Genomic DNA, 23,892 nt, shown 5'->3' on the forward strand with positions numbered 1-23,892 from the left:
GCTATAAATTATCTTTTCTCCCTTCACTTTGGCCACGAGGTGGATCATTCAGCTCCCAAGTGTTTGATGGGTTGCTGGCATATTAGAATTTTGTATGTGTGTTTCCAAATAAAGATCGTAGTTGAAATTACATGAACTCTGTTCTGCAAGAAATTTTGTGAGGATGTACGGTCTTATAAATTTGTCTAAAATGGAGTCAATCATGTAGGAATATATAGCTGTATGTTTTGTCAGGTTTGATAGGTTAATCTCACTTCCGAGTATCTACTGCTGTATGGAAGTTGCAGGAACGGCAAAAAATTCTCAACATCTGGTTCTCCAACCATTTCAGAAAGCTTACGGCAGAAGGACAAGCTTGTGGTATGTAGTCTTTGATATCCAAATTGTGGATGTGCAGTTGTCAAACACTTAATGATTAATGTAGGATTAATCTATCTATCTTCTTTGTACTTTAATAATTTTGTACAATTTATTCTCTGTTCCTTCTTCATTCGTATAAAGCTACGTCAATAGATAAAGAGGTTTGCTGCAGTAAAATTCTATTGCTTGTGACGGACGGCTACGGTGTCATTATGCTCTGAAACTGATTTGCAACCTCATCCCATCTTTATCCCTACTTAACCATCTCGACATCTAAATTATAATTATGTTTTAACTTAATCCTCTTCACATAGTTGATTGATCATAATTAGTGGAATACTAACAAATTAGCATACAAAGCCTTTTCTATAGATAAAAAAATAATATAAAAAATAATGACAAAACAAAAATTAATATAAAAAAATAAAATTATAAAAAGGAGGGAAGCGAGATGGTCGACGTGCCCCGCTTGAAGCCAAGGAGGACATCCGGAGGTCTCGAGGCGTATGCGCGGTGGCGTCAGGCGAGTGGGTTAGCGGTGTGGACGGAGGAGACATTGCAGTCCTGGCGGAGGAAGGCGTCGTCGGCGTCGCAGAACCATCGGCGCGACGGCGGAGGCAGCCGTCGCAGGCGCGCACCATCTTGGCGCCCACGGCGCTGGCCGGGTGCTGCTTCTCGGTGTAGCTCATCGCCGGGGTAGAAGCCAATGCTCCAAGTAGAGCGCTCGCCGGCGGCGTGGCGGGCGTAGAAGTAGCCGAAGTGGTTCATGTTCGCAGGAAGCCGGAAAGCCACCATGCGGAGTGTGGGTCCCAGATATTCGCTATTAGTGACGTGTCAATCTAATCGTGGCGGGATTAAGAGGCTCCCTGGGGCCCACCGTAGGCTCTATCTCGAACGGGATTGGCCGGAGGCCGAGAAGCCCGTCCATCCGCTTCCCTGGAATGCCATTGATCCCGTGGTCTGTCGGCGGGACGTCACGCCGTGGCCCGCCAAAGGCGGAAGAACCAGGACAAGGCGACCGTCGCCGTCGCTGTTCTGCTGTCGGCGGAGACAGGTACCCAATTCATCGACGCCCACCAGGCCTCGGCTAACCTCTCCACCGTAGTCTCAGCGTCACGCGCTGCTTCCAGAGGGGAGGGAGGGAGGAAGGAGACCGGTTCGCGAGCTTCGGCTTATTTTTAAGTAGGGCCCACTCAAGAAACCTAATAAGAAGACGAAACGTGTCACTCAGCATTCATCGCTGGTCGAACACTTCGTAGGGGACTCGATTTCCTATCAGAAAAATCTGTGATCGATTACCAGCTGACAGGGAGTGTATCGTTTGTAGTACCAAAACGGAGTTGCAATATCGTACGTTACAGAACTAAGCAAGAAAAATGAAGTTCATATTTCCAATCCTCAAATTGCCTCAAAACAAAAAACATTCCAATACCTGAAGTTTGCATTGGTTGAATACGTTTTCCTATGTACTATATCGATCTATCTTACCTTGGCATGACTGCATGTCCTTCCTTATATTTGACCCACTTAAAATATGCTGCAATGAAGTTTGGTTGCATATGCCTACATTTACGCTATGATCTGATGGGATTTTGAAGTGCAACTCGTGGAAGACAGGATGTGCAACTCTGGAAGCTCCATTTGTTTTGACATTGCTGCACTCTCCATTTCTCTCTGGTGATTGATTCTAAGAGCCATGGCTGTGTTGATTTCTTAATGGCTAGAAATTTTTTGTGACATTATTTTCTTTCCTGCATTTAAATTCTACCTTCATAATTTCAAATAGTTTCTACGGTGTCTCTTTTAATAATGATTAAGTTTGATGGAAAGAACATTATTTAAATAAATATATATATATAATATTAGTCAAGTAATGATATACTAAGCCTACTTATTAAAGATTAAAGATTCAATATATTTAAAGAAGGTGTTAAATATCTTGATAATTTATCGTATGATCTTCGATTTGAATTTTACTTTCGCTATATATTTTTATAAAAAAATTATAAAATCTAAATCAAGAATCTCATTTGTTCCAAGAAAATTCTTCACATTAATAATATTTTAAACTTTAAAATCATTCCAAATATATATATATATATATATTTATTAGTAAAGGATAAATGATGAATAATTTCATAATCATGTGATGATTAGACAAGATATTATTTTATAAATTTATCAAATGAGGTTGAAAATAATCACCCTATATATATATATATATATATATATATATATATATATTTTATTGACATGCTTTAAGCAGCAGTTATTTACACTTATATAATATTCTTATAATAATAAAAATTAGGCATTATATGACCCCAACTCCCACCCATTGTTGCTCTTCTCCTTGTCTACTACTTTCCTAATATATAACCCCTCTCTTTCTCTCTCCCCCTCACTTTCCCTTTCGTCCCACTGCGTCACACTTAATTCCATCCCATTAGCAGACAGACTATTCTTCCTCCGATCCCTTTCTGTCTCCTCCTCCCTCTCCCTCTCCGACCACAACCCCACAGAGTCGCTCACCCCCCGTAGTCCAATGGGCACAGAAGAAGATCCGCGGACCCACCCCCTCCCTCCGTACCCTGAGGTAGTACTCCATGAACCCTAATTGACCCCCTATCCTACTGCTCCTGCTCTTCCCTCTGATCTTTGTCGATCTCTTGCTTCCCTCCCCCAGATGATTCTGACCGCGGTCTCGGCGTTCGGTGAGGATAACGGGACGAGCGAGTCGGCCATCTCCGAGTACATCGAGTCCTCCCACAGTGGCCAGCTGCCGCCGTCCCATCCTTCGCTGCTGGCTGCCCACCTCGCCCGGATGACGGAGACCGGCGAGCTGATTTTGGTCGACGGCGGATACCTGCGGTCCTGCCCCGACACGGCGCCGCCGCCCATCAAGCGCGGCCGCGGGCGGCCGCCCAAGGCTAAGATCCCCGTCTCGGCCGACGCCGCTCCGAGGCGGCGCGGCCGTCCGCCGAAGCCCGCCGACCCCCTTGCTCCCGCCAAGATCCCCCGCCCCCGCGGTCGCCCCCGCAAGAACGCCCCTTCTGACGCTGCCCCCAGGCAGGCTGGTCTGGCCAAGAGGCCGAGGGGCAGGCCACCTAAAGTTAGGACGCAGTTCAGGGAAGTCGGGTTTGTCTGAGCTGTGGGGGTAGTAGGAGGATGCTAATTATTCAGACAAGTTGGCATTTTGATTGTGGAAGCAAGTTGATGGGAGTGGGGTTGGATTGTGGTTTTCTTGTATGTTGCACAAGACTATGAGGTGAGTGTTTAATTAATTCCACTGCTTGATGTTCCGATGCCTTCCTTCTTCTTAAAAGAACTAACTTTTATTGTGCTGACTTCTTTTGATTGAGAAAGGGAAGATTCTTGCTAATTGAATGTAGTGCTTCTATGCTAACGTGTTCTCCTGAATACGTTGATGCATTCAAATGAATTTACACTATGTTTAGGAAACTATCAAGGTTTGTACAAGAAGCTGCTTGTTACCATTGAACTTGTTCTGAATGTTATGTCAATTATTTGAGCACTTTGAGTGGTATGAACTGGAACATGATCATATAAGGTAGCAAATCCACTTGAGCAATTGTAGTTTGCTCTGTTGTTGGCATTTAAATCTTTATTGCTTTTTCTGACTTGCTACTTTTGGAGCTTAATCATTCAAATATGTATTGCTGTTCTTGATAACAGACTTAGGATGAGATTTTGGACCGTGCCGGATTTAACGAAGGATTCATATGTGAATTGCAACTTAGTGGCATCAAGAGAAAATTTTAAGGTATGGTTGGCGCAGATGGATGAAGCTCCAGAAACTAAAACTTATGTTGTCTTAGGCCTTACATTTAACTTATAGGATAGTTGGAAGAAGATATTACTTATAATACTAAAAAGGACCGATCAGAATGGAGTGGGACATTTAGATAGTTTTGTGATATCAAATTCTTTGTATGGGTGAGAACCAAAAAATGAAAACAAAAAAATCAAAGATAGCGGGATCAGAACATAGTGTCAGAAGACGAGGATGTTGAGGTACATGTGGAGTTATCAAAGCAAACAGAGTAGAAAGAAAATGTAATTTAAAATATTGTGATAGTAACAACTAAGGAGGACTTGTGCCAAAGATCATTTGAGGTGGTTCATGAATACTCAAAATAGATCTACAAACATGCTAATTAGGCAAGGTGTACTTTTCCACATTAGCAGGAAGACAAGAAACAACTGCTGCAAATGATAAAAATAGCATTTCACTTCCCTAAAGTTATGTAGTGATGTCTCTCTTAAGAGAGCTTATTGGCTCAAAAAGTAGGAATGATAATGAGATACTTGTGAATTTTGTCATGCCCATTCCCGAACTTGAGATTTACAAGCCAAGTATCCGAATCCATCCCAAACCCACTAGCACACATTAATCTGGTTAATATGTATCCTAATTTAGCTTATGCAAGTTGGATAGGCATCTGATCTGTTGCCATATAGGAATGATGATAGATTGGGATCCGCGGTGCTCAAAACCCATCTTAAAATCGACTCGGATACCTATTCTCCTACATAAATCTGTGTCGTACCTGATTAACGAGTATCATGATCTGGATTAAGCAGGTTCAGTAGGAATGTAGCTGAGGAACCTCCCTATCCAAAACTCTGAAAACTAACATATTGCTTATTATTGTTTGTTGTTAACTCATCATCAGATTGGATAATTGCTGGTGTCATGCTTTTTGCGGTAAAATTGAGGATTGAAGAGGAATGTAATAAATGTGCATGAATTGGTCTTATTACCTTGACAATGTGTCTTACCTGGCATTTTTTAGAATCCTCATTTACCAACATGATCTCTGACAAATGTTTGATAGAACAACAAGAAGCAGCAGTGTTGTCCCAATTATTTGTGTTTCTGCATGCAATCAATTTTTACTCTGCTCAGGTCAGTTTTTAGTTGGGTGGCTGCCAGAAATGAAATGCCTTGTGCATTACAAAGAAATACGGATAGAGGATGCAGAGGTAGCTTATTCCGTAAAGACTTCGACCTTGATAAAGGTATCTCATCTTTGTCCTTTTATCTCTAAAAAACAAAAAAGGAATATGATCTTTTGAGCTATGAGATTTGTTAGATACTTTTTTTTTTTCCCTCTTGATAACATGAAAGGATAGAAGAGAATCCGATGGTGGTGGATATTAATTAGTGCATGTAATTTTATCTTATTTGAAGCTGTTCATGCCTCAACATCTTAATAATGGTATTTTATTCTTGTTCATTATGCTTCTCTACAAGGTAGATGCTAACATAATAGAGTTCCATATGCCAATTCATTTTGTCGATATAATTGAAGTTTTATTCATTTTTCAAACCTATATTCGATGAGTAAGTAAACCTAAGATCTAAGAGTCTCTCTGAATGCAATGTCTTTGTTTCAAATAAGAAAAAACACTTATATTACTTTAACCAAATGGGATTCTTTCATCAAGGTTCGTCATACCGTTCTGTATACTGTTGATCTAACAGGAGATCGATATGGATGATACATATCGATTTATCAGTTTCGAGATCGATATGGATGATACATATCGATTTATCAGTTTCATCATACCATACGTCGACACATTGATATGGTGGTATATATAGTATCAGCAACCGATCAATACATCGACATCCTGAAAATAGAATTCAAATCTTAGTACTTTTTTTCTCATATGTTTCATCTCAAATTTAATAGAGACTGCCAATTTAGGTAGATTGAGTAGGTAAAATTGTCACAAACAAATAATCTCAATCTATTGTCGTCCCCATCCACATCCAAATCTCAATAATTTCTCGTCAACGGCTCGGAAGCTTTCCGAAGGCTTGATGGGAAGAAAGCGACGGAATAAAGTGAATGCCATCTTGTCACATCAAATCATGTTTAAAATGCCTCGATAGCAATCTCAAATAACATCACCTTCCAAGCGTCGCGGCCCATTACTTCTTCTTAACGGGTCGCAAGTTACGAGCAAGGGTATCTATCGTCATCGGATCTGAATCTAATCGGATCTATCCACAACCCGTAATATCGTATCCTCGCCCGTTTTCTAACCCCGTTTGATCACCCGTCTCATCGATGGCACGAAACAGGGCTGCGGGCGACCCGAGCCGTTGGGTGACGTCGACGCGTGCCTGTGTGTCAATTTGGCAGCACGTCATTGGGCTGCGCAAAGGCCCTGCATTCCGCGTGGTCCAGCCGACGGTGGCCCGTCTGCTCCGTCCACGTGTTGGGCCCTCCTCCGGAGGAGGACCTCAATAACCCTTTCTTTTCCAATACCACTTTTCCTACCCGTCAGTTTCTACCCAATCTAATACCTGCCTTATGATAAGTTAGTTTTAAGGTTGGTTCATATAACAACAGGGTGTAGTCACGGGTACCGAACTGCAAGGTACAGTAAGTTTGCTCTTTGTTTTCCTATCACCTCGCCCTCTCTTCCCCTAAAAAAGGCCAAACAACCCAAATTGAAATCCGGTCGAGCGGCGCAACTCGTCCTCACGGAAAGAGAGGAAAGCAAGAACCCTAAGCGTCTCGATTCGGTGAATGTTAACTCTGTTCTTCGAATTCCTGTGCCTCTGCATGATATCGTTCTTGATCGCTAAATCCCAACATTTACGTGTTTGGGGATCCTTCTGTGCCAATGAGTTCATCTGATAGCCGACTTTTCGTGCTGGGATTTAATTTCTTTGGGGATTTATTGTCTTATGCAAACCCTTCATTTTTCCTGATTTGGGGGGCGTAAAGAATGGTGAAAGTTATCGTTTTGATGTCGATCTGTTGCTCATGATTCGGCAGAGAGGAAATACTTTACTAGAGATCGAGCAGAATGTCTCCGGTGGAGTCGTCGCGCGAGGAGAACGTGTACATGGCCAAGCTGGCGGAGCAGGCAGAGCGGTACGAGGAGATGGTGGAGTTCATGGAGAAGGTGGTGAAGACGATCAGCGGGGAGGAGCTCACCGTGGAGGAGCGCAACCTCCTCTCGGTGGCCTACAAAAACGTGATCGGAGCTCGCCGCGCGTCCTGGCGGATCGTCTCATCCATCGAGCAGAAGGAGGAGAGCCGCGGGAACGAGGAGCATGTCGCGCTCATCAAAGAGTACCGCGGCAGGATAGAGGCCGAGCTCAGCAAGATCTGTGATGGGATCCTGAAGCTGCTTGATTCTCACCTCGTCCCCTCTGCGAGCGCCGCCGAGTCCAAGGTGTTTTACCTTAAGATGAAGGGTGACTACCACAGGTTAGATTAAGCATAGTCCTCTGAGAAATTGAATAGATTTCTTCACCAGTTGAAGATAGTTGATTATTTCATCTTTTAATCTTGGTAATTATGGAATTGTTCTGGATCTGTGCTTAGGTACCTTGCAGAGTTCAAGACTGGAGCTGAGAGGAAAGAAGCAGCTGAGAGCACTCTGGTGGCTTACAAATCTGCGCAGGTATGTGCTATTTTTCTGTAAGCCTTTTGCTGATTTTTCCATCTTTATCATATGTCCTCTGAAGTAACCCAGCGCAATGCTAAGAAAACGTTACTCTCTTTTGAGGATCTAACTTTTAGACAAAACAGAGGTATGTGAAGTGACTTATTCATCATGGATTTGGGAGAGCAAAAAAATAAAAAGAAACAACCCTGGTATGGTTGAAAGTGAGGTTTCTCAGCATGGTAAGTTTGCTTCTTTGCAACCCTGGTGACCAGATTAGAGGTCACAGAAACAGTTTCTGTTTGTAGGAGAAAGACTGAGAGCTTGGCAGGAGTTTTGTGCACTAGGCTATCCTTTTTTCCAAGATGCCATATATATATATATGTGGGCTTATACTCATAACTGTTGACATTAATGTTTGTGTAATGCATACTTTCTACTGGAACTTTTATTTTATTCTCTTTCTAAGGCACTATTGTAAATTTTGGTTCAAAATATGACGTTTGACAAAACTTATTACAGGATATTGCTTTAGCTGAATTGGCTCCGACTCATCCAATAAGGCTTGGGCTGGCACTTAACTTCTCTGTGTTCTATTACGAGATTCTTAACTCACCAGACCGTGCATGCAGCCTTGCAAAGCAGGTTTATCTCAAAACCACACTCAGCTTGATATACATGTGTGATGTTTAAATTGTTCCTGACTCTATCTGACTTGATGTGAAATGTTATCTTGGAGCTTTTATAGAGACCTTTATAAAAAAAAACGGCTAGCAACTAAGTTCATTGTAAAATATAGTAGAAACGTGAGATTTGAAAATATATCTTCTGGATTCAGATTGCTTTGCTTGCATTAATATTGTGTATACATTTGAGTTTCTGTTGCACAGATTCTAGGCAGAGTTAAATAATTTTGAAATAGGAAATTTCATGTAACAGTTGATGAATTCTGAAATATAAAGTTGTTTCCCTAATTATGGTGGGACTACATACCATGTGTATTATCTTTACTCTATAAGAGAACTATCATAGTTGTGTTTTCATGTAGCTAGGGTATCAGTTTAAGTGACAACACTGTTAAGGTCCTTTTCAGTTTATTGGTATCGAGTTAAATTTCATACTATATACATTCATATGTGTTGTTAGAGATTTCATTGGTCCTTCCTAAGTGTTTTTTGGGGAGTTTAAGTAGGCAAAATACTGTCTTTGAATATTATCTAGTCAAAAAGAAAGGCTTAAAAATGCTTTATAATAGTTTTGCCATAAAAAAAAACCTGACATCTGCATTGAATAACTTCAGCTTTGTAGTTAATGTCACATGGCTGGCTAGAGTATGGAACTTCTCCCAGAGTAAGACGAGGAAAGGTAGTAGCAGATCTCAAAAGTCAAAACTATGTTCACGGGTTCTTGCATTGGAAGCCTATTTTATGATTTGCCCAATGGAGAGTAGCTAAAATTTAGTTTTCACTGTGATTGTGGTCAACAAGATCATCTAAATCACTGTGAAATTCACAGGTTTCAATAGTTAGGTCAGTGAGCTAGTTTGTCAATCAGCACACAACCGTTGAGTTTTTAAGAACCCAGGTTTCATTGGGAACATGTTTGACAAGGATTAGAACATTTGTTGATTTGTTGAGCTCTTGGTTCACCAATCCAGAGGGTTGATCTGCTTGACTCTTCCAGATCTAAGAAAATATTCTGGTTCATCTTGTTTGAACTTACTCTGATGTTACAGGCATTTGATGAGGCCATCTCTGAACTGGATACCTTGGGCGAAGAATCCTACAAGGATAGTACTCTAATCATGCAGCTTCTCCGAGACAACTTGACATTATGGACCTCGGATATCACGGTCAGTTTATTTCATTGGTTGGTACTGAACTTTATCGACACACCATTACCACTTTTCGCTAATTGGTTTTTGCCGGGCAGGAGGATGGAGCTGATGAGATCAAGGAAGCTCCGAAGAAGGAATCAGGAGATGGCCAGTGATCATGATCTAGTTATTTATCGTTTTATCGTCCATATAGATTCTATCGTTTAAGTAGGTGTTGCCAGAATCTTGTGTTTGTTAATCGTCCACCTCTTCCTCTGCCTAGTGGAGAAACATACTGGGATACTAATATTTCTGAAAGATTGGATTCTTGTTCGTCTTCAGTAATTCGTTTGTGGAGATTTCTATATGCTTCTTGTGGTGGAAGATATGAATCTTGAGCTTTGGTGGCCTTGAATCATTCAGGTCATCAGGTGCGTTATTGGTGCCCGATCTGTGTGGCGGACACAACTCCATGAAGAATTTTCGGTTTTTTTTACATATCAATCTTTTCAGAGTTTGAAAAATAAGTCCTCTTTCTGTGACTCCCAGCAATCATTTAATAAATTCAGTTTGAATCAATCTTAAAAGTTTTATTGGTTATTTGATTTTAAATTTTTAATATCTGAATTAGAGATTTTTTTATTTTAATCCGAAGCTTTGATGTCAAGCTTAATATATATCTATGACGGCTTAAGTTATTAGATTTTTTGTGTTTTATATGGTATTGGAGGCCAAACTTAATTTTGGAGGGGGCTTTACTAAAATATCTAATTCGGTATCGTTGCATAGATAATGACTGCTGTATATATATATATATATATATATATATATATATATATACACACACAACTCATTTATACATATATATAAATTGGCAAAAAGAGGAGCGTCTCATTTCCTTATCTTTGGCATCGCCAAGAGAGCGAAACCAGAGGGGCGGTTCTTGATGCCTCCGACGGCGAACCTGTAGCAACTGATTCCTGCTCATCTCTTTGTCGCCCACTATGTCTCTCTCCTTGATCTCGAGCATGGCCGGGCCCGCCGGTGTGTTCGCCGCCCGGCACCAGGACTCCTTCCCCTCCATCCCCTCCTCCCCCGCTCGCACCAGTCGCGGTGCCGCGCACGTGGCGCGTGCGAGGAAGGGCCTCTCCTCTCGCTCCCGTCGCCTCGAGAAGCGGGACAAGAAGGGTGGCGCCACCACGGTGAACGACGAGGCGCCGCCGGCGGAGGTTGGTGGAGGGGGGATGCTCCCCATGGAGAGCCCAGGAGGAGGGGGGATCGAGGGGTTCGAGTACTCGACGACGCCGATGCCGGTGCTACAGGGCGAGGATAAGGATTTCTGGGAGGGCCCCCAGTGGAACGCCCTCGGCTTCTTCGTCCAGTACCAGTGGGCCTTCGGCATCGTCTTTGCCGTAATCCCTCCCCCTGCCTACTACTTTGTTTGGATCTCTATATTTACTGTTTACCCTATTTGCTCTCGTGCCCTTTGCTGTTCTTGTTGATTGCTAGAACTTCTACTGCCTTCTCTGCTTATGATTTGTCGTTCTCGTTCTCATTCTTGTTTGCCTACTACCATCTTTACAGTTTAGCCTATTTGTTTCCTGTTCTTGTTGATTGTTAGAACTTCTCTTGCTTTCCTTGCTCATGATATCTTGTTTGGGGAAATCTTGAATTGCTGCGTCGTTCTTCTGGTTTTATTGTTCTCATTCTTCTTCATAATTAGCGAATTAGCTGTCTAATTTTTGTGAATAACTATTCTTGTGAAGTCATTTATAAGAGAAGTCCAAGAAGAATCACTAGTCTTGTACATGGAAACGAAGCCTGAGCCGGTTGTAGGAGAGAACAAGAGGCAGCCACATGCATCACTTTAGATGTTGAATTTGTCTTAATTATCCCAGCACTCTTTATCTCATGCAAATCTGTGATCACAATTTGCCAGAATCTGATTCCTAGGTGTAAACTGCAGTGATTGAGAGCTTTGTAGAACAATTGAATGACAAAAATTGAAAGAGAGAGGAACCTATACTTAGTGGATCATCATGAAGACCATAGGTGTTTAAAGAAGTATCCCGATATTTTCCTGGAAAGATATTGTCGTAACCATCGGTTTGTGATTGTCTACCTTAACATGGTCTCTATTCCAGGAAAGTTAGTTAAATGTTATTCTTTGAGAACTATCGGTACATACAGTTGTTATTTCTAAGTGTACACTAATGCCTAGATATTGTGGTCAGTCTTCAGATTGTAATACTCCTTGTTATATTATTTGAAAAACAATATAAATTTAGTGCTTGTGCAAAAGAATTTGCAAAATCTTATCCTTTTCCTTCTTGGATTGTCGATGTGCTTGCACGGTAAAGCATATGGTTGTTGTCTGTTTAGCTAAGTCTTGGTAGATTAAAAGAAATGAATTCTTCAAAGGTTATATTTGTAGTTAGTTTGCAAGGTAGCTTTTATCTTCAAAGGATGCTATTGATGAGACGATTCCTTAGTTGCTTTTTTCTACAATTGCATTCCCAAAATCAAAGCTGTCATACGAGGCATTTTCAGTATGTCTTACTAAATATAAAATAGAATTCATCTTTGTCGGAGGCAAATCACCCATATAATTTGCTATACCATCTTTTTGGCATGTTTAGAAGATGCTTTTAGCTGCAGTTTACAGCCTGCAGGGCTCCGAACGGAATCGATCTTTAGGTTTCTGCTATTAGTGTAGTTTTTTGAGTCATAGAAATCCTTGCTTTTCGAGTTTTTGACCTCAACATATTGGATCATGAGCTCTTTGATGTCATGTAACGGTAGTTAGATACCGACTGCAAAGAATAAAATGGGCATGCTATACTATTCTCATAGTGGTTACCACTTGAATTCCACTGGGTATGTTCTGACTGAGGCAATGCTTTCTCAGCTGATTGCTTGTGGGATTGCTGTTGCTACATATAATGAAGGCGCAACCGATTTTAGGCAAACACCTGTCTACAAGGAGTCTATTCAGTCCCGCGAGCTATTAGAAGAACCAGAGGCATCAAACACTGATGTGTTTGAGGCAAATCCAACTGAGGTAGCACCGAGCCTGGAATAGCCTTATATATCTGATAGTTTCTGGTGCCATCAGTTAATTAAGGCAGTGCAGACCATCGTGCAGGTTCAGTTCCACGAAATATTTGCCATCAATTGTAAGCATCAGTTTGTATTTGGCGCACTTGTTTATGTTTTCGTGATTGTATCTTTATCGTAGAACATAGGCTATGAAATCACCTGGAATGCATGTGTTTTTCATAAGAAATGCCATGGCCAAATATAAGCCATCATAACTGAAGCATATTTTTGGTGGGTGACATATTTCTACCTAATGTGACCTTACAATAAGTAAATTCTGTCCAGGTCTTCAAATCACCAGATTTTTTCCTGTTTTCCTACCCAAAGTCTAGTATTATACGAATACCCCCTGATATAAGTTGTACTTTGTGCATGTCTTCCGCACATGTTTGTGTCTTTGACATGTTTTGATTTGATTGGTCCGGTGTGCAAATTGATGATATATAATAATGAATGAGGAACTACCAAATCAAACACAGTAGAGTGAATGCCAGGTACTTCTTGTTTTTTGTTTTCAGAAAAAAGAAGAATCTATTAAGATTTCATAGCTCTATCAAATGACTTTTGCAAGTCATTTTGGAGAGTTAAACGACAAGTCGGGAGTAAAAAGATCCTCCCAAATAACATTACAGTGGCCCAATTTCGATTGCATTCACCATATAAGGTTCTCTACTTGAGCACACGAGATTCATCTTTTCCTGACAGTAAAATAACAGGCTCACGCTTGTTGTGTTAGTGATTCATCGCATACATGTAAGGACTACAAGATTGCTCGTAAAGAGTGACTTGTTATACGATGCTCAGTCCTCATGGTACAGATGCAAGCCAAAACCAAATCTTGCGCAGGCTCTGCAGAAGGCCAATTCTTCAGCTGCTGCAACTGGGTCGTCAAGCTGGCCGTCGTTCACGGACACTGTTCCGGTGGACTCACGGTGAGCCTGCAACGATGCATGCAGCACTAGTAAGAAATCCAAATAGAGGAATCTGACGTTCCAATGATTTACCAAGTAGCCGGTTTCCCACATAGATCAACACATTGAAACTCATGAGGATGGTGAATGTCCTTGGTGTGATAGAGAAGCCCTCTGTGCCTTGAAATCAACTCAAATACCAAAACATGAAGGCTAATCTTTGTAGAATTCCTTGCTACTTGTGCTCAAGGTGATTGAACACAAACAGATCACGGGCAAACTATTGAATCCCAGTGTGCGTGCTTTCATGGTGGTGGGTGCCTGCTGCAGAAGCTTGGCGACTTAGGGACTGGTTTTTGAATCGAGCGATCGCTCGTATCTTCTTAGTTGAGCTCCCTTCTACTAACCTTCTGATCACTGAGAAGCAGCATAATATTCCGCAGACCTTGAGAAATCTTAGAATTTTCCAGGTAGATGACCATATTATGGTTTACTGGCCATTTGAAGCTCTAAAATCTCGAGAGTTCATTCTACTTGATTTAATTTGGTGCCTGTCTTACTTGTTTGGAAAAGCATTCTACTCATAGAAACCCGAGAGATTAACACAATGAAGCATAGGTTGAGAAATGTAACCGAGATAAATACCTCTCCATCTGATCCTCTAACGGTGACTCGATACACCACGGTCACAGTACCATAATTTGAGAATCTAACATCGCGTACTTCTCCACACCAGCCTGAGGACACAAGTAGTGGTAAAGAAGTTAGAAATGAAAGAATGGGCAATCCTGCCGCTCTCATAAAAGGTCTAAACCACTGACAATTTTGTTAAACCCTTCATATAACTCTGCAGGACAAAGAGAAAACATGTTCTGAAGTTTAGGAAGACATTATATAATTGTGTGGATGGCAATTAATGTGCACCATGTTGAGGCAAACATAGGATAGCTTTGAAAGGAAACGCCATATGCAGGAAGGTGTATCAGTTGGAGTGCCACAGTACTATCTAACTTCTTTGAGTGGAAAGCCATCTACCAATGAGGAATCAACAACTAAATAAATCAGAAGAAGAATATGCAGAACAGAACTATCAAATTTCTGCCTTTAACCAGGATGATAGTCAATTATAAACTATGACATATGCATCATGCTTGGACTCGAAAAGGAAGGTGAAATCTCTCCAGCTTCATCTACGAGTGTCTCTTTCCTACTAAGGTATATTGCAATATTAGATTACCTCTAATAGTATTTGTCACGATAATTAGCTTTTTAACACCGATCCATTGACCTAAATTATCTAGGCCCGAGTTAATGATATTACATCCCATTTATGGATCAATTCAAATCTGACTAAACTACGAGTGTCACATGATACATCCTCGATTCTATTGGACTGTTAAACTTGCCGTTGTTTTAATCTTTATGGTGGTTCACTTAGTTGCTACCAGTACATGAGAAAATTGAAAAGAAAGTATACACAACTAACATTCTGATGTATCACAATGGTAACAGTGGAAAGTACAATAACATAATGCAGAACAAGCAATTTATTTATAATAGATGCATTGATTCTACTACTCTGTAGAAAACTGAAGCAGCATAAAGCCCCTCTGGAAGTAGGTTAGATTCTAGTACATCAGAGATGATGCTCCTATTGAGTCTATGATGATAGAACAAAAAGATGAGAAGTCATACTGATAGGCAGCTAATACACATAAAGGAAGAGAGATTTACCTGGGGCATAAAAGCTCAGCATTCTATTGGTGTGGTACCTATACAAACAACAAATGAGTCAACCCAGTCAAGAAACAAGATCTACATAGCACTTAGTGAAAGAAAAGTATCAGTAAACTGTACAAAAGATCAATGGCAGCATGTTTCTCCATCTCGAAACCTCTCTGAACATGATTTATTTTTTGCCTTCCCTTCTATAGATGTCAGTAGGAAGTAATCCATCAAAATTAAATTGTTAATGGTCCTTGATGTGAAAAACAAGTTTCTAATGAAGGTGCCAACTCATTTGCATAGTTTATATGCAGGTTATTGGACGAAAAAGACATGTACTATTAACGTAGCCCCTTCGAGATGCAAAGGAACAGTTTGTAGTCGTTCAAGAACTTGTAAGACCGCGTGGTAAGTAATAAGTAATGGCAACAATAAAAATGACACCATTCTTTCCGACTCTTTTTTTATCTTCTCAGCTCCCATGGAGATTTATGGAAATGTAGAAGAGAGAATTCGATCGATCAACCACATCCGGCAGCCATGCCGGTTTTGATCAGACAGAATTCATCATCAATAATCACAATATGTGTTGCATCCCCGAAGAAAATTGATCAAATATTACTCATTCCATCCTAATTATAAACTGGGAAAAGGTGTCCTTTTTGGGGGGATTCTCTGAATCCACCAATCATTAGTACCAATTTCGTTGATATAGCGTTAGGAAATTCTTGATTCATAGAAGCACATGACGGAGAAGATGGAGATTACCAAGGGATGGTGTTGTCAGCGGTGTCGATGATCTTGTCGGGCACTCTCTTGTTGAGGTCCCTGAGGATCTCGTTCAGGGGACGGGCGAGCGACGAGGTCGCTTTATCGAGCGGCACCACGTAGTTGGAGTTGGGCACCCCGGCGCATCCTCCGCCGCTCTTCCCCCCGTTGCTCGATCCTGCTCCGGCCGCAAAGCCCCGACGCCCCGGCCGAGCCATGCAGAGTGGGCGCACATTCTTTCCGGCGGCGGCGGCGGCGGCGGCGGGAAAGACCGAAAGGGACGAGAAGTAGGAGGTCTCCATACGCCACACCGACACTGGAGCAGGATGGGCGACTTCAGACGTCGACGGGAGGCGGAAAGGGGAGATGGCGATGCCTTTATTTTCGTGCATTTGATTTGATCGTACCCGCAACCTACCAACCGAACCGCCTACCAAACCTTCTACCTAACGACCAGCCGTTGGCCGTCGTCTTCGCGATTATTATTCCAATCAATCACATTGGATGACAGCGGATCGGATTTTTAGGTATTAGGCTAATTAACCCGGATCAGAAAACACTTTCAGTGAATTTGGAAGACTGGAAAAAGAACATAAATTAATTGGATTCGGGTTGGATACAAAAAAAGAGGGGACATGTTTCATAAATAAATTTTTTTTTAAATTTTTTTAAATTTATTTATAGAATTATAACAGACTTAGTTGGAATTGTCTTACACATCCTTACAATAATGTCATGAACTCAATTAAAATTATTTAAATCATGAGATATTTTTATGTTAATATTATGGATTTAATTGAGATTGTCTAAGTCATGAGACATCAATGCGTTATCCATTCACAAGAATTAGTCTAATTATAACCTTGCTCGGATCTCTAAAGACTTGTAAAAATAAATTGATTAGTTCCAAAGGGAATGATCGGTAAGTCCCGACGCATCATGAAAATGACAGTTTTATAAGTAATTCTATAAATACTTTCTATGCAAGAGAGAAAAATGAAGAAGGAGAAAATAATGATTCTAGAAAACAAACAAATAATCACAAGTCTACGAATGACTACTCACTGGATATCGAGCGCATTGGTAAATCCCTGTAGGCTTAACGTGCAAACTTATGAATCCAATAAATGTTCAACACTATCCTAAACCCTCATCCTCCCATGTGCCGTACTGGGAGTTCTAAGGTTCTGAGATGATTGACGTTTTTCTTTGCACCATAGCTTGTAGAAAACATACTATGACACACAAAAGCTGAATCATTTTGGATAGTTTTGCTCATTTTAATGGGTGATTGCTCTACAACATTACAAAATGTTCCTGCTTGTAGTTTTCAAATAAATCATACAAAAATGAGATAAAACATACTACCTAAATATATGTACAAGTAAATAAAAGCAATGAATAGTCCATTGATAAATGTATTACAAGTATGTAATGACCATCTATGACATTCTCCCCCACTTAAATTGTTGATAATTTTGTCGATGCTTATTGGTAGACTTTGATGATTGCTTCTTTGTGTCATGAGATATCTTCAAGATCTCAATTGGCTTCTATTCAGGAAAACTTTTTCCACTTTACCAAGTACTTGATTTGCTATACTATGTTAGGAAGCTTTATCTTTTAATACGTTAAAATGATTTTAACTCACTTTTTGTATGAGGCTTTGATGGAGGGTAACCGAGTTGGAATACTCCTGGTAGTATCTTAAAGGTCTGAGTGGTAGGCTTTCAAGCTGCTTGTGTGGAAAACATTATGAATTTTGAGTCATGCTAGTATTTGCAACTTGTAAAAGACATTATCTTCCTTATTGATAATTGGGAAGGGTCCATATTTGTATATCAATCCCTTATGTACTTTATGTCTAAAGAATTAGAGTGATGTTGTTGAAGCTTCACCAACACCAAGTCATCTTCATCTTTTTAATCTTCTTCTTAAGTAAGCCTATACAATATTTGTGTTTCGATGTCATTCCCTTGCAAAGTAATATGCTAATGGACTACTCCTTATATAATCGATCACCAAGGTGTAAAAAGTCAATGACTACTATTCCGTAATGGTCTCAAAGGGGCTTTTGTTAGATATAGAACTTTATTGTAAGTTGTAAGAGAATTAGCCTACGTCTAACAACTTCACCTAATCTCATTGGTTGACACTCACATAGTGCCTAAAATATACTTAAGAAGTGAATTTATTCTTTTAGTTTAAAAATTATTTGGGGGTGGAGGCTTATGGAGAAGTATAACTTAGATTCGGGCATTTTAAATAACTCGATCTAGAATCATCCCAAGAACTGCATATCTTAATCACTGATGATATTATGAGGAAATCTCTAATACTTTATCACATTCTTCATCATCAACTTGGTTGCCTCCTAAATTAAGCAGTGTAGAGGTGGAACAATGAATGTTGCATACTTTAAAAATTGATCGACCACTACGAATATCAATCTGAGTCCCCGTATTACCAGCAAGCTTGATATGAGATCCAAGGAAATGCTCTCCCATGACCTTTCTAGTACGGGCAACGAATTTGAAAGTCCCATCGGCTTCTATTACTTTACCTTATCTTGTTAGCAAGTAAGACAAGTTCGAACATATTTCTCCATATTAGTCATCTTTAACTAATTGTCTGCTTAAGAAACATAAACTCTATTCCGTTTGATGTAGATGAGTCACTCTTAGATCCAAAATCACTGTGTCTTGCCCTCTTTGATTAGGTGCATTAGGGTTATGACTTGGCATCACTATATAGTCTATCTTTTAGGGAAATCTAGAGGCAACATCACATGTGTAGCTAAAGAACGGAAAATAAAAACCCTAAATTTTCCAAAAAGGTGCTTGTCATCGTGCGAAAATTGATGCGTAAAAACCCGTGAAACTTAAAACCATATGTGAGATAGTGTTTTACCTAAGAAGATTGTATATCCCTGAATTCCTACAGATCTGTGAGGTTAGATGAAGGAGTTCAAGTGCCCTCCTCTCTAACGACGATCCACACAGCAAGGCTGTGACGATCTCTAACGACGATCCACACAGCAAGGCTGTGACGATGCTCCTCAAATTATTGCCCAAATCTCCACGCCTGCTATCTAAAGAGGAGAAGAGAAGAGGAGAATATGAGGTGGCAACTAAGAAGCCTCTAGCCTATGAGCCTTTAGTTCTCTCATATTTATAAAGGCCCCCTATTAACTTAACCCTAATAGATCTTGTCATATCGAGTATTGGATCTTCATCCAACTACCTAAGCCTCTTAGACTAGTGGATCTCTATCCAATAATCTCTTATTGGCTCTTATTGGATCTCATCCATATGATCTAATAATTAAGAGGCTTAATGAATATCCATTAAGATAGGGGCTACTGTAGATATCTCATATTTAAACCTCTACTTGTCGCAATGCCTACCATATGTGTGTAACCATCTAGGCCCAATATCAAGCTAATCGTGAGTCATACCTATCAAAACTCCTTTTGGTTTAGTAAATTATTATCTTCATAATAATTCACTCGACTCGTCGACTGTAGACGTACTAGGCCACTACGCCGTAGTCCCTAGATGATATAGGAGAATCAAATCCTTTGGACCTATATGTCTTCATTTACCATGTATCTATAGCCTCTCATCCATTTAATATCCTATAGACTATATACCATGTATGGTGCTGTCAGACCCATACGGTTTCTACTCGAGTCTTGCTCTAATCAAATTCTTTTGGAGAACTCTTTTTTTATCAATCTGAATGACCTTGGCTAAGAATTTGTCTGAGCAAGAACATATGAGATATTTCTCTTATGACACTGAGAGTAGATGATCCTCTATCGACACTCAATAGCCCTCGTAAGGTTGACTATCACTCTCGATGATCGGTTATACTAGATCTGAAACTTTCAAACTTATAAGTCTGGTATCAAAGAGTTGAGTACTCATACATGATATCCTTGGTGTCTCAAGTCTAAGGACTAAGTACACCACTATGATAACGGAATCGATGTCTAACAATGATGTATCATTAACCATCCAGCAATCCGTAAGCGGATTAATCATTGAACTCATTCTTTAATGAGCACCTGCACTGTAGCCTAGTGTCCCCACACGAGCAGCTATGAGACCAGCTACCTCCATTATATGGACGGGTATACAACACACCTATTTGTCCGGTTATCTTGATGTCCATCTCGAGTAACCTATGACTAGGAATATTTAGGGTTTGTATTTAAAGGTGAATCGATCTCATTATAGTGATCCCATCACGATTTGATTATATCAACAAGCAATAAATAATATAAAATATTAAATAATATAATAAGCGAAAAAACTATATATCATATCACACATGTCATCACTCACGTGATTAGCTTATAGGGCACATATGACTAACAATCTCCTACTTAACCTAAAACAAATCACCTATGTGTCTGATCCCTATCAAACCCCTATGATACTAAAAAATAATCTGAGACAATGGCTTTATCAATGGATCTATGATATTATCTTCGGATGGAACTCTTTCCGCTGCTACATCTTCTCGAGTCACGATCTTTTTGACCAGGTGGAATCTCCATAGAATGTGCTTAGACTTCTAATGAGACCTGAGTTCATTGGCTTGAGCAATTGCCCCGTTGTTGTCACAATATAATGGAATTGACTCTTCGCTGCTCGGCACGACTCCCAAATCTATGATGAACTTCTTCGTCCAAACTTTCTCTTTTGTTATCTCTACTGTAGTAATGTACTCAACCTATGTGGTTGAGTCAGTAGTAGTATCTTGCTTGGAACTCTTCCAATATACTGCTCCTTCATTCAGGGTGAACATATACCCCGAATTAGACTTACTAACATCGACATCAGATTGAAAGCTCGAGTCTGTGTACCCTTCAACCTTGAGGCTACTACCTCTATATACTTGTATTCTTAGTCCTTCTCAAGTACTTAAAGGATACACTTTACTGTTTTTCAATGCTCCAAGCCTAGATCCGCCTAATACCAGCTCGTGATACTCAGAGCATACGCTATATTAGGGATGGTACATGACATAACATATATGATAGACTATATCGTTGAGGCATAGGGTATCCTATCCATGTTCGCCCTTTTTTCAGAAGTCTTTGAGGACATACTCCTAGAAAATGATATCTCATGTCTCATTGGTATGAGACATCTCTTAGAATTTTTCATGCTAAAATTTTTAACAATGGTGTCTATGTACCTGAATTGGGATAGTGGACCTCCCTCTCAACTTGGGAGTCTTGCCATCGTATTTGCTTTAAGGAGAGTTTCTATTAAGTTTGGAAGTAACTTAATACGATGTTGTCCATTTTTAGCATAAATTATGTTCCGAAAAGGTAGTACCGCTAAACTCGTAGATAGTGGACCACTATTGTCATCTCCTTCTTATGCGTCAGATACCATCACTCGGTCTCGTCGAGCTTGCAGCTCTTGTAGGCCATCGAGTGACCCTCTTAGATAAGTATTCCTGTAATAGCGAAGTTTAAAACATTTGTGTTGACTATAAAGATTTCCTATAGTTCGATAATTTGAGTACTATTCTCCTAACATAGAAACCTTTAGGTCTTAGAATATTGCTTCATATTTGTTTGACCATCGATAAGGATACTCCTTCAGCAACTCTATCAATGAAGCTACACACTTAGAGTACCCAACTATTAAGTGCTGATAATAGTTGATGAAACCAATGAGGGATCTCAGCTCTGACACATTCTTTCGTGTTTGCGACTCTACCATAACTTGCACATTGATTTGTCCATCCGAATTGAACCTTTGCCAATTCAATGTCCTAAGAATCAAATCTTCGTCGGAGCAAAGTGACACTTCTCCCTTTTCATAAATAAAGTGTTCTCATTGAGAACCTTAAAAATTGTTCAAAGATAGTTGACATGCTTCTCGAATGTTTGGCTGTAAACGATTATATCATCTAAGTAGGTGATTATAAATTTGTCTAGAAACTCTTTGAATACTTTATTCATGAGAGTGCAAAAATGTAGTTGGAGTGTTAGATAAGCCAAAAGGAACCACCAAAAACTCAAATGCTCCATAAACATAGGTAGACTTCACTTCATCTCTGTTAGCAATGCAAACCTACCAGTAACTCGACCGAAGGTCATGTTTAGAGAAATAATTTGCTTTGCTCAATTGATTGAATATGTTTATTATGAGTAGGATGAGATATTTGTTCTTCACTGTTACCTTGTTTAGGCCCTAATAGTTGACGCATAATCAGAGAGTTCTATCTTGTTTCTTTTGGAAAAGGGCTACAGCTTCGAATGATACTTTAGAACTATAAATAAGACCACCGCCTAATAGTTTATCTAATAACTTCTTGAGCTCTGCCAACTCTTGGGGGGTCATGTGATATGATGGTCTTGTTAGAAGCTTCACTCCCTACTTCAGCTTGATGCGATAATCTATGCCTCTGCATGGCAACAGAGTTTTTAGCAACTCGAGTAGCATAAGATCAATAAACTCCTTCAAGACGTTTGTCGCTACAGTAAGTTCATGAGTGGCCTCCACATTAAGTGGTTCTAGCTTTATTACGACCATAAAAGTTAGTTCTCCCTTTGACACCCCCTTCTTTAATTGTAAAGCATATATTTGTCCCTTTAACACCCCTTCTTCAGTTGTAAAGCATATATTTGTCGTAGGTCCTTAGTTCCTCATTAAGAAATAGGAACCACATTGAAGTCGTCACCACCAATTAGCATAGAGAGTTTAGGAACAACATTAGCATCAACTTCATTGTGTACATGAACTCTATTTCGATGATCACTTGGAAGTCATCCAATAGCACCATAATCATGTTTGTGCTTCTACTCTATGTCTTGATATTGATAGGGACCCCCTTTGTCAATTCGGATATCTACTTAGCCTTTGAGTTCATAGCTTTTGTCTGACTAAAGTTCTTCTCTAAGTTCAGCCCAAGTTGCCTTACTTTTCGATCGACAATGTGATTGTAGGCAACGCCCGTGTCTACCATCGCATAGGTTATTTGGCCATTTAGCTTGATATCCACATATATCAGCTTATTACTCCATACTTTTTGTGGCTTCGTCTTTATGTTCTCCCCCACTTGATCCTACAATGCATTTATTCTTGTGACTTGTTATTATCACTACTAGATTCTGAACTACTCAAATTAAGGGCGATGACCTTGCCCTTGTTTGATTTAGGAGAATGGATTGATATGGTTAATGCATTGAGTGGGCACTCCCTCACCATGTGTAGTCCTCCACAAAAGAAGGATCTGTCAAGTTTTAGGGCATTGCCTTTTAAACTTAGTCCTTTGTGGGAACTCTTTTTCTTTTGCTTGCTTTCGGATTCCTTTCTTAGGGAATATTTGGATGGACGATTTCCTAAAGATTATTTCTTCTTTCTCGAGTCCTCTAAGGAAACAAAGTCGATGAGCCTTTCTGTAGCTGTGATTGTCTCAATCACATCAGTGACATTCCTTTGATGTAGTTCCTATTGTGCCCATGGCTTCAAGTGATTGAGGAAGCTAAATAGCTTATTCTTCTCAAACATGTCTTGTATGTTCAGCATGAGTATAGAAAATTACTTTACGTAGTCCTGAATAAAAGTACTTTGGCGAAGTTATCTTAGCTTCATTCTTGCGATGAACTCCATATTATCAAGTATGAAGTGAGTTCTCAACTCTTGCTTCAAATCCTCCCATGTGTCCACTCAACACCGCCCTTGTTGAATCTCTTTCCAATATATTTGCTACTAAACTTTTGCATCCTTATTTAAATATATGATTGCTATC

The 23,892-nt window shown here is 40.0% G+C and overlaps 4 protein-coding genes across 4 annotated transcripts; 3 read left to right on the forward strand and 1 right to left on the reverse strand.

The window, feature by feature from the left end:
* The first annotated feature begins 2,740 nt into the window (after positions 1-2,740).
* On the forward strand, positions 2,741-3,662 carry LOC135654362 (HMG-Y-related protein A-like). The gene is made up of 2 exons (XM_065175590.1): positions 2,741-2,956; positions 3,047-3,662. Exons 1-2 carry the CDS (start codon positions 2,906-2,908, stop codon positions 3,506-3,508), a joined length of 513 nt encoding a protein of 170 aa, XP_065031662.1. The 5' UTR covers positions 2,741-2,905; the 3' UTR covers positions 3,509-3,662.
* A 3,121-nt stretch (positions 3,663-6,783) lies between these two features.
* On the forward strand, positions 6,784-9,951 carry LOC135654376 (14-3-3-like protein GF14-C). Its single transcript, XM_065175611.1, has 6 exons — positions 6,784-6,922; positions 7,179-7,616; positions 7,734-7,812; positions 8,317-8,439; positions 9,530-9,646; positions 9,727-9,951. Exons 2-6 carry the CDS (start codon positions 7,210-7,212, stop codon positions 9,784-9,786), a joined length of 786 nt encoding a protein of 261 aa, XP_065031683.1. The 5' UTR covers positions 6,784-6,922; positions 7,179-7,209; the 3' UTR covers positions 9,787-9,951.
* A 535-nt stretch (positions 9,952-10,486) lies between these two features.
* Positions 10,487-12,929, forward strand: LOC135654356 (uncharacterized). Its single transcript, XM_065175583.1, has 2 exons — positions 10,487-11,022; positions 12,519-12,929. Exons 1-2 carry the CDS (start codon positions 10,615-10,617, stop codon positions 12,690-12,692), a joined length of 582 nt encoding a protein of 193 aa, XP_065031655.1. The 5' UTR covers positions 10,487-10,614; the 3' UTR covers positions 12,693-12,929.
* Positions 12,930-13,260: 331 nt separating this feature from the next.
* LOC135654361 (DNA repair RAD52-like protein 2, chloroplastic) lies at positions 13,261-16,527 on the reverse strand. The gene is made up of 4 exons (XM_065175589.1): positions 16,114-16,527; positions 15,355-15,392; positions 14,266-14,357; positions 13,261-13,647 (listed from the first exon to the last, which is right to left on the reverse strand). Exons 1-4 carry the CDS (start codon positions 16,503-16,505, stop codon positions 13,510-13,512), a joined length of 660 nt encoding a protein of 219 aa, XP_065031661.1. The 5' UTR covers positions 16,506-16,527; the 3' UTR covers positions 13,261-13,509.
* Between the last annotated feature and the right edge of the window lie 7,365 nt (positions 16,528-23,892).

This window comes from Musa acuminata, unplaced genomic scaffold (assembly GCF_036884655.1).
Source record: "Musa acuminata AAA Group cultivar baxijiao unplaced genomic scaffold, Cavendish_Baxijiao_AAA HiC_scaffold_61, whole genome shotgun sequence".
NCBI lineage: Eukaryota > Viridiplantae > Streptophyta > Magnoliopsida > Zingiberales > Musaceae > Musa > Musa acuminata.

Bases quoted from the DNA above. Each gene is read 5' to 3' on its own strand.
- LOC135654356 (XM_065175583.1), top strand. From the start codon at position 10,615: ATGTCTCTCTCCTTGATCTCGAGCATGGCCGGGCCCGCCGGTGTGTTC. The intron at 11,023-12,518 runs GTAATCCCTCCC...ATGCTTTCTCAG, and splicing joins CCTTCGGCATCGTCTTTGCC to CTGATTGCTTGTGGGATTGC.
- LOC135654376 (XM_065175611.1), top strand. From the start codon at position 7,210: ATGTCTCCGGTGGAGTCGTCGCGCGAGGAGAACGTGTACATGGCCAAG. The intron at 7,617-7,733 runs GTTAGATTAAGC...ATCTGTGCTTAG, and splicing joins ATGAAGGGTGACTACCACAG to GTACCTTGCAGAGTTCAAGA. The intron at 9,647-9,726 runs GTCAGTTTATTT...TTTGCCGGGCAG, and splicing joins TATGGACCTCGGATATCACG to GAGGATGGAGCTGATGAGAT.
- LOC135654362 (XM_065175590.1), top strand. From the start codon at position 2,906: ATGGGCACAGAAGAAGATCCGCGGACCCACCCCCTCCCTCCGTACCCT. The intron at 2,957-3,046 runs GTAGTACTCCAT...TCCCTCCCCCAG, and splicing joins CCCTCCCTCCGTACCCTGAG to ATGATTCTGACCGCGGTCTC.
- LOC135654361 (XM_065175589.1), bottom strand. From the start codon at position 16,505: ATGCACGAAAATAAAGGCATCGCCATCTCCCCTTTCCGCCTCCCGTCG. The intron at 14,358-15,354 runs GTAAATCTCTCT...TTGTGTCCTCAG, and splicing joins GCTGAGCTTTTATGCCCCAG to GCTGGTGTGGAGAAGTACGC. The intron at 13,648-14,265 runs GTATTTATCTCG...GCATCGTTGCAG, and splicing joins TTAGAGGATCAGATGGAGAG to GCTCACCGTGAGTCCACCGG.